At 61.1% G+C, this 11972-nt stretch overlaps 2 protein-coding genes across 4 annotated transcripts; one reads left to right on the forward strand and one right to left on the reverse strand.

Annotated features, from left to right (window-relative positions):
- Positions 1-62: 62 nt before the first annotated feature.
- Positions 63-2136, reverse strand: LOC117652332 (trypsin 3A1-like). Of its 2 annotated transcripts, none has more exons than XM_034397165.1 (5): positions 2016-2136; positions 1499-1655; positions 1035-1247; positions 564-722; positions 63-489 (listed from the first exon to the last, which is right to left on the reverse strand). In XM_034397165.1, exons 1-5 carry the CDS (start codon positions 2059-2061, stop codon positions 87-89), a joined length of 978 nt encoding a protein of 325 aa, XP_034253056.1. In that variant the 5' UTR covers positions 2062-2136; the 3' UTR covers positions 63-86. The 2 variants fall into 2 exon arrangements, with proteins under 2 accessions (XP_034253056.1, XP_034253057.1); XM_034397166.1 differs by having other exon boundaries at positions 273-489; positions 1035-1290.
- A 2049-nt stretch (positions 2137-4185) lies between these two features.
- Positions 4186-11773, forward strand: LOC117652216 (solute carrier family 22 member 12-like). Of its 2 annotated transcripts, XM_034396956.1 has the most exons (13): positions 4186-4723; positions 4956-5097; positions 7776-7940; positions 8009-8246; positions 8341-8402; positions 8703-8882; positions 8959-9037; positions 9125-9249; positions 9711-9928; positions 10027-10208; positions 10527-10667; positions 10749-10936; positions 11296-11773. In XM_034396956.1, exons 1-13 carry the CDS (start codon positions 4710-4712, stop codon positions 11428-11430), a joined length of 1869 nt encoding a protein of 622 aa, XP_034252847.1. In that variant the 5' UTR covers positions 4186-4709; the 3' UTR covers positions 11431-11773. The 2 variants fall into 2 exon arrangements, with proteins under 2 accessions (XP_034252847.1, XP_034252848.1); XM_034396957.1 differs by lacking the exons at positions 4186-4723; positions 4956-5097 and adding an exon at positions 6754-7004.
- The last annotated feature ends 199 nt before the right edge of the window (positions 11774-11972 follow it).

An 11972-nucleotide genomic window follows, 5' to 3' on the forward strand; every position in this document is an offset into this window, starting at 1 on the left:
AGCGCAGAGATGGTAAGTGTGCTAAGAAAATAGACAGCAGTGTACACTCAGCTTTTGTCACGTTAGGATCCTGACATCCAGGTCCTTTAAAATTTTCCAAGATGAGGAGAAATTGTGGAGAAATAACACCGACCAAAGTCGTCAGACGGATGCCCGCGCTCTAGGGCCGCGGCGTGCACGCCCGCCTGCGAGGTAGGCAGCCCAACGGGCATATCGAGTGTGGCTGGCTGGCTGCTCACTGGGCGTAGATGGTCCGAACAGAAAATCACCACTCTCAAAATAAAGGCTAATTTAATGTTTTCGGGTTTTTGTACAGTGATGAAGGTGTCGTGGCTACTTGATGTGCTCCATGACCCACTGGTTGAGGTTGGGGTGGGCCAGGTTGGAGAAGCTGGTGGGCAGCCCCGGCACACCGCAGGTTTTCCTCTGCTGTATGGCGAGCCCCACCAGGCGGCCCCGCCAGTTGACGATGGGTGAACCGACGTCCCTCTGGAAAGGAAAGAAAGTAAAGACAATCACGAAACGCCGTCGCGATTTCGTTCGCGTTGAACTGTGGACCTTACAGTGCCGCACATGTCGCTCGTGAGTCCGCCGGCGCACGCGCGGTTGTTGACGACGGGGGGCGTGAAGTAGTACAGCTCGTCGCAGAGGTCCTGGTTGAAGAAGGCGAGCGTGGCGGCCTGAACCTGGCGCTGTTCGCCTTCGGGCAGCACCTCGTCTTGCTGTAGGCACACGCGTTTCCATCAGCAGGGTATACACGCACTGGGTACATATTTGGAGCTGGCGACGCACAGTGGGCCAGAAGACCGGTGGAGGCGGCCAAAACTCTCGACGCGTTTTGAGCTCCAGAGTCGCTAAATGGGACTCGAACCGAACGTGTGACCCCACCAATGGATTCCTCGTTCGGAGAGCAATCCATTGCTGGGGTCACACGTTCGGTTCGAGGCCCATTTAGCGACGCTGGAGCTCAAAACGCGCCTAGAGTTTTGGCCGCCCCCACCGGTCTTCTGGCCCACTGTGCGACGATGACCCACATAGAGGTCCCCGTAGCCGGCCAAGACCAGCTTCTCCCCCACGGCGATGCCGTCCGAAGGCGCGGCCAGCGCCACCGGCTGCACCTCGGCGCGGAAGGGAACCTCGTCCTTGAGGTAGAGCAGCAGGGCGTCGTGGTTGCCCCAGTACACGTTGTAGTCCGGGTGCTGCTCGTAGTCCGCCACTTCGAAGGCCTCGCCGCCACCGTCGCGGACCTGCGACCCCACGCGCACCGTCAGCATCCGCGAGTAGAAGTCCCTGCGGGGAAGTGAACGTGGTCCAGTGACGCGAACGGTCTTCATTTTTCAACTTGAAAACGCCCAGGACTGATCGAAGCGAGCGGCGCGGCGAGCGCCTGCCCGGCGCCACGCAAATTGGAACGTGGTTTGGAGGAAAAATTCTCGCCGGCCTTCAGGCGACGGTGCGACAAACAGAAGTCACAAGAGCAGTAATTAAGGGTTCTCACGTGGCGAAGAAGCAGCTGGCCGCGGTGATGACGGTCTTGGGGCTGAGCAGCGCCCCGCCGCACACCATGTCCCCCTGGAAGTCGATGGCCACCAGGTGCGGGTGGAGCTCAATGGTGGTCTGCTGGCCGCCGATTACGGCACCGCCGGGCCGGCATGCTGCAACGTGGCGTTCACAGTGTATGCACCGACGGGCAGCTCAGCGAGCGTGCTCGCCGAGCACTCAATCCACTCGCTAGTTACCGCCACGTGTGCACGTGTGTCCGAGTGGCGTGTGCCACAGTGGGCCAGAGGACCGGCGGGGGCGGCCAAAACTCAAGAAACGTTTTGAGCTCCAGAGTCGCTAAATGGGACTCGAACCGAGCGTGTGACCACACTAATGGATTGCTCTCCGAACGAGGAATCCATTGGTGGGGTCACACGTTCGGTTCGAGGCCCATTTAGCGACTCTGGAGCTCAAAACGCGTCGAGAGTTTTGGCCGCCTCCGCCGGTCCTCTGGCCCACTGTGTGTGCCTTACCCGACAGGAGCAGCGGTAGCAGCGCGGGCAAGGCTGGGCGCCACATGGTGTGGTGCACTGTGTGCGGTGCGGCCTCGGGTCCCTCGGGTGCGGCGGCCAGGACTGTCCGGGACGCGGGCCGAGCACCACTGAGGTGCGGCGCGGCGCGCGGACAAGATAAAGAGAATCAATCCTGGCGGGATTTACAATCAGAATCGACGCCAGAATGGAATGGCGAGATAAAAAGACCGGGAGCGGTACGAGGAAGTGGCGGGTAGCTGGAACGCCGATGGCGTAGGCGGAGCGCTTTGACGACATCCGCCAAAGGCCACAGTGGGCCAGAGGACCGGTGGAGGCGGCCGAAACTCTAGACGCGTTTTGAGTTCCAGAGTCGCTAAACAGGACTCGAACCGAACGTGTGACCCCACCAATGGATTCCTCGTTCGGAGAGCAATCCATTGGTAGGGTCACACGTTCGGTTCGAATCCCAATTCGCGACTCTGGAACTCAAAGCGCGTCTAGAATTTTGGCCGCCTACGACGGTCTTCTGGCCCTTTGTGAGGCGTGTCTTTGATACTGAAGATACTCCACCACTTTAATTGCGGAGCCAGTCTGCCGGCAATACTCCGCCGGTTCATTTCTTTGTTCAGGTTCACTATGAGCGCCGATAAGGTTCCCACGCAAGACGCCCCTAGACGCACCAATGAGTGCTCGCTGGATCAGCGTCTGGGGTGTCTGGCCAGTCCGGCCGCCCGTGCTGTTTTGGAATCACCGCGGCGTCTCGGACGCTCTGAATCAGCGGCGGTGGCAATACGCCGCGCGCCAGTTTGTCCACACTGCAGTGCCTCGCAGTTGAGTCTGGCGGTCTAGCGACCGCGGAGCAGCGGCAGGGCAGGCCGCCGCCACCGCCACACTGGCGACGACGACGCGGCGCCACTCCACCTTGACCGTCGGACCAACCCCTCTGTGTCCGGCTGGCAGGCAGACTGGGAGGGAAGGGGAGGGGGGAGGACACGGTCTCGCCCGGCCTGGGCGAGCCTGGGCCAGGCCGATGCCGAACACTGCTTCGTGCTCTGTCTCTCTCGCACCCGAGGGGACCACCCCATGAGTGCGAGAGGGACAGAACGACCGTTCGGAATCAGTCTATACTGGGCTAGCCGTCGGACGCTCCCCTCCCCTTAGCGTTGTCTCTGTCGCTCGCCTCACCGAGTCGGCTTCCAGAGAGGGAGCGAGAGAGAGAGAGAGACCCCGCACGCCGCCGCCGCGACGCCGATTCGCTATTCTCTGTGAGGCCCGGCAGGCCCGGCCCGGCCGGCGCTCTATGGACTGCTGTGTTTCCATAGCCACACGGACACACTCACACACACAGGCATTTCGGCGCGGGCCTCATTTCCGAACGAGGCTCGCGGCGGACCGGCAGCGGGACCGGCAGACGTTTCGCGGCGCCCCGTTCAAACCGGCGGGGTTGGCTAAGGCAGCGGCAAAGCCTCGCCGAACCGAAGGCAACCGAAGGCACGCAGAGCCACGGCAGAGCTTGAGCGGAGCTTGGACGGAGCACGGCCGGGACCTCCGGGACAGAAGCTGCCAGGCACGTTGCACGCGTCACGGGTTGCACGCACTCGCGAGGCGCCGTCCGGACCGCACGCGCCGGTAACGCTCGGTGAGTACCAACGCACAGTGAACCAGGAGACCGGTGGAGCACAGTGGGCCAGAAAACCAGTGGAGGCGGCTAAAACTCTAAACGCGTTTTGAGCTCGTGTGTGTCTAGAGTTTTGACCGCCTCCACCGGTCTTCTGGCTCACTGTGCAACGGCCAGGCTGTCTCCCGTCTCCATCTCCCTGCAGACTGATTCCAAGTCGTTTTCGACGGTCTGTCTCCCTCGCACCTGTACGGGACGCCTCATGTGTGCCGCCCTGTCAGTGAGTGCGACAGAGAAAGAGTACGCCGTTGGATGGTGTGTTTCGCCGGTTATGTAATTTTAAAATATGGAAGGTACGGCTTGGAGAAATGACGACACCAGGGATTTCTCCTTCCACCCACTCCCGTGTGATTGATTGGTACACTGTACTGTACAGTGTGTTTCCCAAACTTCAGTAACATTGAAAAACCCGGAAAAAACCCTTGTCTTTGGTCTGCCAGGGCTAGCCCTGTTTAATTCGTCCTTCCCGTACAAATGAATTGATCGAAAGAATTCCGTATTTCGAGGGCATTATAGCAGACAATTTGTTGCGAAGTTGGGTGTTTTGAGAGAGACCCGACGTCGTGCCCGGGGATCACGCCTCGTTTTTTGAAGGCGGGTCCTCCTGGGCTCGCCGGGGGAAGTGCGTGGCAGAGACCGGTCAGGCCACGGGGTCAGGTTTTGGATGGAAAGCGAACGGATAGAATCGGTTGATACAGCCTTTCCCGGCCAGGATAGAGCACGAACCGACTCGACCCGGTACCGGGCAGCTCGGTTCGGTTCGGTTCGGGTTGTTCGGGTCTTATCCTCAGAGGACGGACGGTCGCCGACCGGGCAGTCGAGTCAATGCAGCTAAAACACGGTTCGGAAACTGCCAGAGTGTCGCGCGGGTCGCGCGGCAGCCTCTCTGGTCCACAGTGTCGACGACGCGCGCGCGGACCGGATCCCTTGGTTGGTAACCGGTTTGGAAAAAACACTGAACCGACACTCAACCGGTCCTTTCGAAGGGTAACCGACCTGAATAATAACGCACGTCTATGCACGGCCGCAGGTTAGTGTGTGTGTGTGTGTGTGTGTGTGTGTGTGTGTGTGTGTGTGTGTGTGTGTGTGTGTGTGTGTGTGTGTATCCGTTTCTGACGTGCGAGCTGTATTGAGGGTGATTGAGTGAGACTGAGTTGAAGGAGAGTGTGAAAGCAGACAGCCATTAGCCATTGGTCACAGCGCCCGCCTCGTGTGGGCGTGACGACGGCGATTGTCACTTGTCAAAATTGGTGGTGTTTCAGTGACAGGGCATCTCGCCGGACACGATCTTGGACGCGGCGCCCGGATTGGCCCCGGCACGCCAGCGGCGCCACCAACGACGCCACCATGGCGGCGGCACGCAAGCACCACGACACGCGTGGAGTCGACCATGGCGAAACAATCGTGAGTATCAGGCAAACGAGTATGAATGGCTCGAGGCGGGTGGCATGCCAGTGGCCTGGTGCCTCGCATCCTTGAGCCTGGCCCTGGCGTGGCAGCCTTGGGCGCTTGGAGCCACAACCGCTTTACTATGCGGACTTAACCCGCGGCCTAAACGGCGCCAGTTAAGTGAATTGTGCAGAAGAAATGACGAGGAGGATGGGACACTGCGAGTGCTGTGCCGGCCCACCACTGGGTGGCCCGCGACCCCTAATATCGGAAAGTCGGTGACACTTCCTCCGGGCTGGAGTGGGGCGGGGCGGCGAGTGTAGGTGCTGTCCCGGCACACCCGACTCCCCGATGCCATGGCACAGTGGGCCAGAAGGCCGTCGCAGGCGGCCAAAATTCTAGACGCGTTTTGAGTTCCAGAGTCGCTAAATAGGATTCGAACCAAACGAGTGACCCCATCAATGGATTGCTCTCCGAACGAGGAATCCATTGGTGGGGTCACACGTTTGGTTTGAGTCCTGCTTAGCGCCTCGAGCTCAAAAGGCGTCTAGAGTTTTTGGCCGCCTCCACCGGCCCACTGTGCCGCCGGCGCCGGGCCGTCCTGGTCCTACCCCGTGCCGGTGCCGGGCTTGGCGGGCACGGGTCGCGTGAAACCTGGACCCTCGCACGACATCACAGGCAGCCCTCCCCCGCAAACCGCAGCCCGCAGCCGGCCGGCCTTGGCCTTGCCCTTGCCGCCATCATCAGTACTTTACAGTAATTCGAAGCGGCTGCACTGCCAATGCCGGCCCTGTCCGCACTGCAGGCCGGCCGGTCGCTGGAGCGTGCGGTCCCAGCAGGCACACTCGCTCTGTCTCCCTCGCACCCATGGGGCGTCCCGTGGGGGTGCGAGAGAGACAGAGCGACGAGGGCCCCGCCGTGCCGTCTGGTCCGGTTGAAATAGCCCTATCACGTGCGAGTCGGGAAAAGCATCGCCGAAGTCAGCCAGAGGCGCGGCACGGCCACGGCCACGGGATGCCAAAGCGATCAATGTCAACGAGTTCAATTTGTCGCGGCGCCGCGGCTTAATTTGTCTCCATTTCGCCTCGTGCTGCAAGCCCGCCGCGGTGCCACGCGGTGCCCCGACGTCGACGTCACTGACGGCGGCGCCGCGCGCCCCTCGCCGCCCGCGCCACTCTCGCGCGCGCTGGGCTGCCTACCTCGCAGGTGCTCCCTGCCTGCCCACTCGGGGGCGGGGACGATGACTTAGGAAGAAGAGGGGGATGGGGTTGCAAAAGAGAAGGGTCCGGGAGGTGGGGGGAGGGGGTCAGAGCAACCGAGATGCATGCTGGGGGACCGGGCAACGGGCTCGGTCACAACTGGAGGGAAAAGGGGGGGGGGCAATCACTGCTCCCCAACCATTCTACCTTCTTGGCTTGAAATGCAAGGTCTTATCGTAGCGAATCACCCAAACAAAACAACAACTCCAACGAAATCAATCAAAAAGGTTCCTGAGTTTTTTTTCCCTTTTCGAAAATCTTGTTTTTGACCCCGTTGGGCTGAGCTGAGAGTGGATACCAACCGGTTATCTGACGCGACAACGACCGGGTACTTTCGGGCTCCGGCCGCCAGGCTCCGCGAGAACCGGATAGTACCGAGTAGAGACCTAGAGTCTCTAGGTCTCTACTGTTCCCTTCCCGCTCCCCTCTGGGCCGGCCCAGACAAAATGGCCGCCAGCGCGCGACGGCGCCCGCGCTTCTCCGTCAGTCTCTAGGTCTCTAGTACCGAGTTCTCTGCGATAACCGCCTCTCGGAGATGAAAGATGGGTGGTCCTTATCAGCCAGGCGCCGGGACTCCCAGTGGGACTCCCCGGGAGTGAGCCTGGACTTTCTTCAGTACCCCAGGAAGCAGGCGGCTGATCACCGAAGCCCCACACCGCACAGGCAAGTGGTTTCGCTGAAGGGCGACTGCGCGTGCCCGCCCCGCACTCGGCCGCCAATTGGAAACGATTCGATTAGAGAATTAGGTTTTGAAAGCGTGTCAGCTGATCATCATTATGTCCCGTTTCCGTGGCGAGAGATTGATTAGGTTCCGCGAGCACGCGCTCATTGAAATCAAATCAATGACTGAGACTAGCAGTCCTCTACGCTTTAAACATACGCTAAACACTCAACTGAATTCGGGGCGGTCTGATTTTCATGTTTTTGAGAGTGCACCTGCATCGTCCTCCCCGCATCGCAGGACTTGAAGAAATTCCGAGTGCCGAGCCTCGCTTTCTATACTTCCGCTTCTGCGCAGTTTTTCGATTCCGTTTGCTCGGTGTCACGTTATGCCCCGCTCGCCGCGAGCGCGCGCGAGCGTCAACGCAAATATATGCGCGGTGCGCGCAACATGGTGTATTCTTATCGCGCGAAGTCGTCGCCCTCGCGGAGTCAGGCTTCCGACCAGCGCGTTTGCCTGCCGTCCAGGGAGCGAGGGAATGCCCGATCACTGACCAGCCCCCCAGCCTGCCAGCCACCGATCTGCCCTACCGTCATCGCTTCTTGTTGTTCGGCGGCTCCCTTCGCCTCCACGATACGCCTCTGTCCTTTCTCCACGAAACTTGTCACGCTGTTTTCTATCGTACTCGTCACCACTGTCCGCCATTGTGGCCTCTCACTCTTCGCTGACGCCATCACTGACTGCTAATCATCCTTTGTTTTTGTGCCGTGAAGTTGCCCCTGTTGCCGCTGTCGGACAAACCCATGGTGGTCAGCACGGTCGGAGACATCTCCCGAGCCAAAGATGCGGCCGTCGCGCAGTCCACCGTCCCCGCCTTCGACGGCCTGCCCTGGGGCCGCTGGCAGGCCCGGACCACGCTCCTGGCCGGGCTGTGCAAGGTGAGGGGCGTTTCCGAGAAGTATTCATTCCTCAGAGAAAATGACGAACTTGCATCGGTATGATCTAGGTGACGACGGCGTGGCACATGGCCATGGTGCTGTACGCGTCCGCGCCCTCGCCGTTCGGAGAGTTCCGGTGCCCGCGGCGAGACGCGGGCCTCAACCACAGCGCCCGCCACAACCAGAGCGTCGACGGCCTGGTCGTCGCCGACGACGACCCTTACTGGGGCTCGGGCTTCCCCACCGCGGCCAACTTCTGGGACTGGACGTGGGAGCCGTGGGTGGCCTGCGACGGGGACTCTGCTGGTGACGAAAACGAAAACACTCAAGTGACGGTTTCTTCTGGTTTGTCGCCCTGACCCCTGACCCTTGACACCCTGGCTTTCTCTTCCCTTGGCAGAAGCCAACGCGTCCAACGCCACCGAGTGCACCAACTGGCTCGACCTGCAGACCGTGAACCAAGTGAGTGCTGGTTGACCGCCACTGTCGCAGTTTCCCAGGGTTGAATCACTCAGCGCTGACGTAAATCCCACACAATACCAAATCCTGTATAAATTTAGTTATTTTCGTTCTTTTAAAATTTGTGAGTACACTGAGTACAGGCTAATGTGTACACATGAGTACACTAGTGATTCATCCCTCGGCAGTTTCACGGTCGGCCTCGCCGCGTTGCGTTGGGTTCCCACCTCCGCACCCCGGTTGGCGTTCTCTGACGGGTGGCCAGCCGCTGGCGTGGCGGCCGACGGCCACGTCGTGTTGCAGTGGTCCGGGGCGTGCCACCGCCAGTTCGTGGGCGGGTCCTCGCAGTTCTTCTACCTGGTGGGCATCGCGACGGGCGGCGCCATCTGCATGACCCTCCTGCGCCACCTGAGTCCACGCCGCGTGCTGCTGGCGGCGCTCCCCTGCGAGGCCGTGCTCGCCTTCGTCCTGTCCGGCGTCCAGGTCACTGCTCCACCCGTGGCGGTTGATTAACGAAGACCCCGCGAGGCTCGACTTGACGTGCCGCTTCTTGTTGCAGGTGTTCTGGGCACACGCTCTGGTCCGCTTCTTCCTCGCCATAGCCAGCTCGCACCTGTTCACGGCGGCCGCCGCGTTGAGTAAGAGCCGCTCCCCACTGGACACCATAAAATAAACAAATCTGGGTGCTGTGGGCCCACTCTGAAATCTGTACCGGTGTTCTGCAGGTGCCGACGTCTGCATGCCGCGGGCCAAACTGCTCACCCTGAGCTTGTTTGAAATCTGGTGGTCCCTCGGCATCATCTCCATCTCCGTGTTCGGCAACTTCGCCCTCAACTGGACGTGCCTGCAGGTGGGCTCCAGACTCCAGTGCAGGCGCTGCGCCCCCGCGCGCTGGCAGCCCGGGCAGCCAAGGGCGGCCGTCAGCCTGCGGGGCAGGCCGCCGTCCGCGGCCCCGAGCGCGACGGGCGGGCCTACCCCGCGGTTCGCAGGCGCTTCCACTGCTTTGGCTCTCTTCGCACTCCAGGGGCGTCCCGGCGCACAGTGTGCTAGAGGACCGGTGGAGGCGGTCAAAAGCTCAGACGTGTTTTGAGCTCCAGAGTCACTAAATGGGACTCGAACCGAACGAGTGACCCCACCAATGGATTGCTCTCCGAACGAGGAATCCGCTGGTGGGGTCACACGCTCGATTCGAGTCCTGTTTAGCGACTCTGGAGCTCAAACCGCGTCTAGAGTTTTGGCCGGCGTCGCCGACTGCGGGGCGTCCCGTCCCGTCGGGGTGCGAGAGAGACAGCTCCGTCTGCTTGTGCGCAGGCCATCGTGTCCATGCCGTCCTTCGCGCTGGTGCTGCCGTGCGCGCTGCTGCTGCCCGAGTCCCCCCGCTGGCTGGTGTCGCGCGGCCGCCTGGAGGAGGCCGTCACGGAGTGGCAGCGCGGCGCCGCCGCCAACAAGCAGGACAGCCTGCTGCCGCACCGCGCCGCCCTGCTGCAGCGCCTCGCCCAGCAGTCCACCGCCATGCACTCGCAACGGAAGTAAGTCCCCACTGTCCTCCGGCTGAGAAGCCGCTCGCCGCGCTGTCTCCGTCGCAACCCTTGACAGAGACGGTCACTGACGGGTTCCTCTGCCGCAGGACGGAGCGGAGCGCGTGGCTGCGGCCCGCCGACGGCCACCGATGCCGCCACGTGGCCAAGCTGGTGGCGGCGCACATCGCCTTCGGCTGCATCACCAACACGTTCTTTGGCAGCATCCTCAACGTGCGCAACTGGGGCACGCCCGGCATGCTGGGGCTGTCCGTCGGGGAGGCGACGGCGGGTAGGTTCCGGTTTTGGCGGGCTGCCGGGGCCGGAAGACCGGCGGAGGCGGCCAAAGTCCCGGACGAGGTTTTGAGCTCCAGAGTCGCCAAACAGGACTCGAACCGAACGTGTGACCCCACCAATCGATTACTCTTCGCGCGAGGAATCCATTGGTGGGGTCACACGCTCGGTTCGAGTCCTGTTTGGCGACTCTGTAGCTCGAAACGCGTCTAGAATGCCGCCGGCAGTCTTCTGGCCGCTCCTGGCCCACTGTGCCTCGGCCTGCCCAACCCTTGCCCCAACCCTTGGCCCAACCTTGCGACCCCTCTCCCCGCAGGTGTGAGTGGAATAGTGGGCCTCGTGATCGGCACGCTGGTGTCGACGCGGACGTCGCGGCCGCTGCTGTGGCTGGGCGTGCTGCTGCTGGCCGGCGGCATCACGGGCCAGTTCGCGCACCTCGTGCGGCGCACGGAGGACGGTGAGTACATCGGACGCCCCGTTCGACACGGCCGAGCCTCTGCAGCAGCGCCGTTAAACCCGAGATGACGCCGTGCTGCAGGCATCCCGTACGGCGCCAAGGTGACGCTGTTCGCCCTCGCGGAGCGCGTGGCCGTGGCCGCCGCCGTGCCCACCCTCAACAACTGCGTGCCGCCGGTGGTGGCGGCGCCGCAGCGGCCGTCCCTCGTCTTCTCCTGCGTGCTGTTCGGCAGGGTCTGCCTGTTCGCCGCGCCCTTCGTCGGCAACCTGGTAATGGCGCTGTCTCGCTCGCACTCATGGGGGGTCCCATGGGACCCGTACGTGTGCGAGAGAGACAGAGCAGTGCACAGTGGGCCAGAAGACCGACGCCTGAGGCCGGCATTCTAGACGCGTTTTGATCTACAGAGTCGCTAAACAGGACTCGAACCGAGCGTGTGACCCCACCAATGGAGTCCTCACGCGGAGAGCAATCCATTGGTGGGGTCACACGCGCGTTTCGAGTCCCACTTAGCGACTTTGGAGCTCTAATTTTGGCCGCGTCCGGTCTTCTGGCCCACTGTGCAGTGCTCGCGACTTACACTGAGTGGCACGGCGCACACGAGACTCACGCCATGCCGGAATGCTTGCAGGTGGTCTTCGGCGAGGCCTTCCCGCTGACGGCCTTCGGGCTGCAGCTCATCACGGCCGGCCTGTGCTCGCTGGCCCTGGCAGTGCTCGCCGTCACCAAGACCCCCACGCACAAGGACGGCGCACTCAAGACTTGACCAGAACCGCACTCAACGAGAATTTAAAAATGCGCATCTGTGTCGTCAACAAATGAATGTTCCAGCGGCCAATGTTGTGGCGATCTAATGGCGATATTTTTGGAGAAAATGTGCCAATGCGTTGTGTTTGTGACGGGTCGGCAAACCACGATGAAAGTGCCTCACCATCGGGGCAAACATTGATCAAGGCGTTGTGCTGTTTCGATATTTTTAACTGAGTGTGTTTAATATTGAAATATTGTCTGTGATAATGAACTTTTTGCTTGTAACAAAAGTCGCACGCGTGCGTTTCTCGCTTTGCACTTTTCGTTATGAACTATTAATAAATAGATCAATAAATGAATTGACTCTGCGTCACTTTCCCCCTGTAAGTAGGCAAATAGCATGAGCTGACCCCCCTCCTTTTCAAAATTTCTGCGCACGCCACTGGGTTTTCGAAACCTACCAGAGAGCGTTGGGTTTGAACTTGTGGTGTGCTTCGTTCGTTTGAGGTTGCAGGCTTGGCTCATAATAAAAAGGGAGACCCAATTTCAATTCTCCTC

Source organism: Thrips palmi, unplaced genomic scaffold (genome assembly GCF_012932325.1).
Source record: "Thrips palmi isolate BJ-2018 unplaced genomic scaffold, TpBJ-2018v1 HiC_scaffold_7, whole genome shotgun sequence".
Classification (NCBI taxonomy): domain Eukaryota; kingdom Metazoa; phylum Arthropoda; class Insecta; order Thysanoptera; family Thripidae; genus Thrips; species Thrips palmi.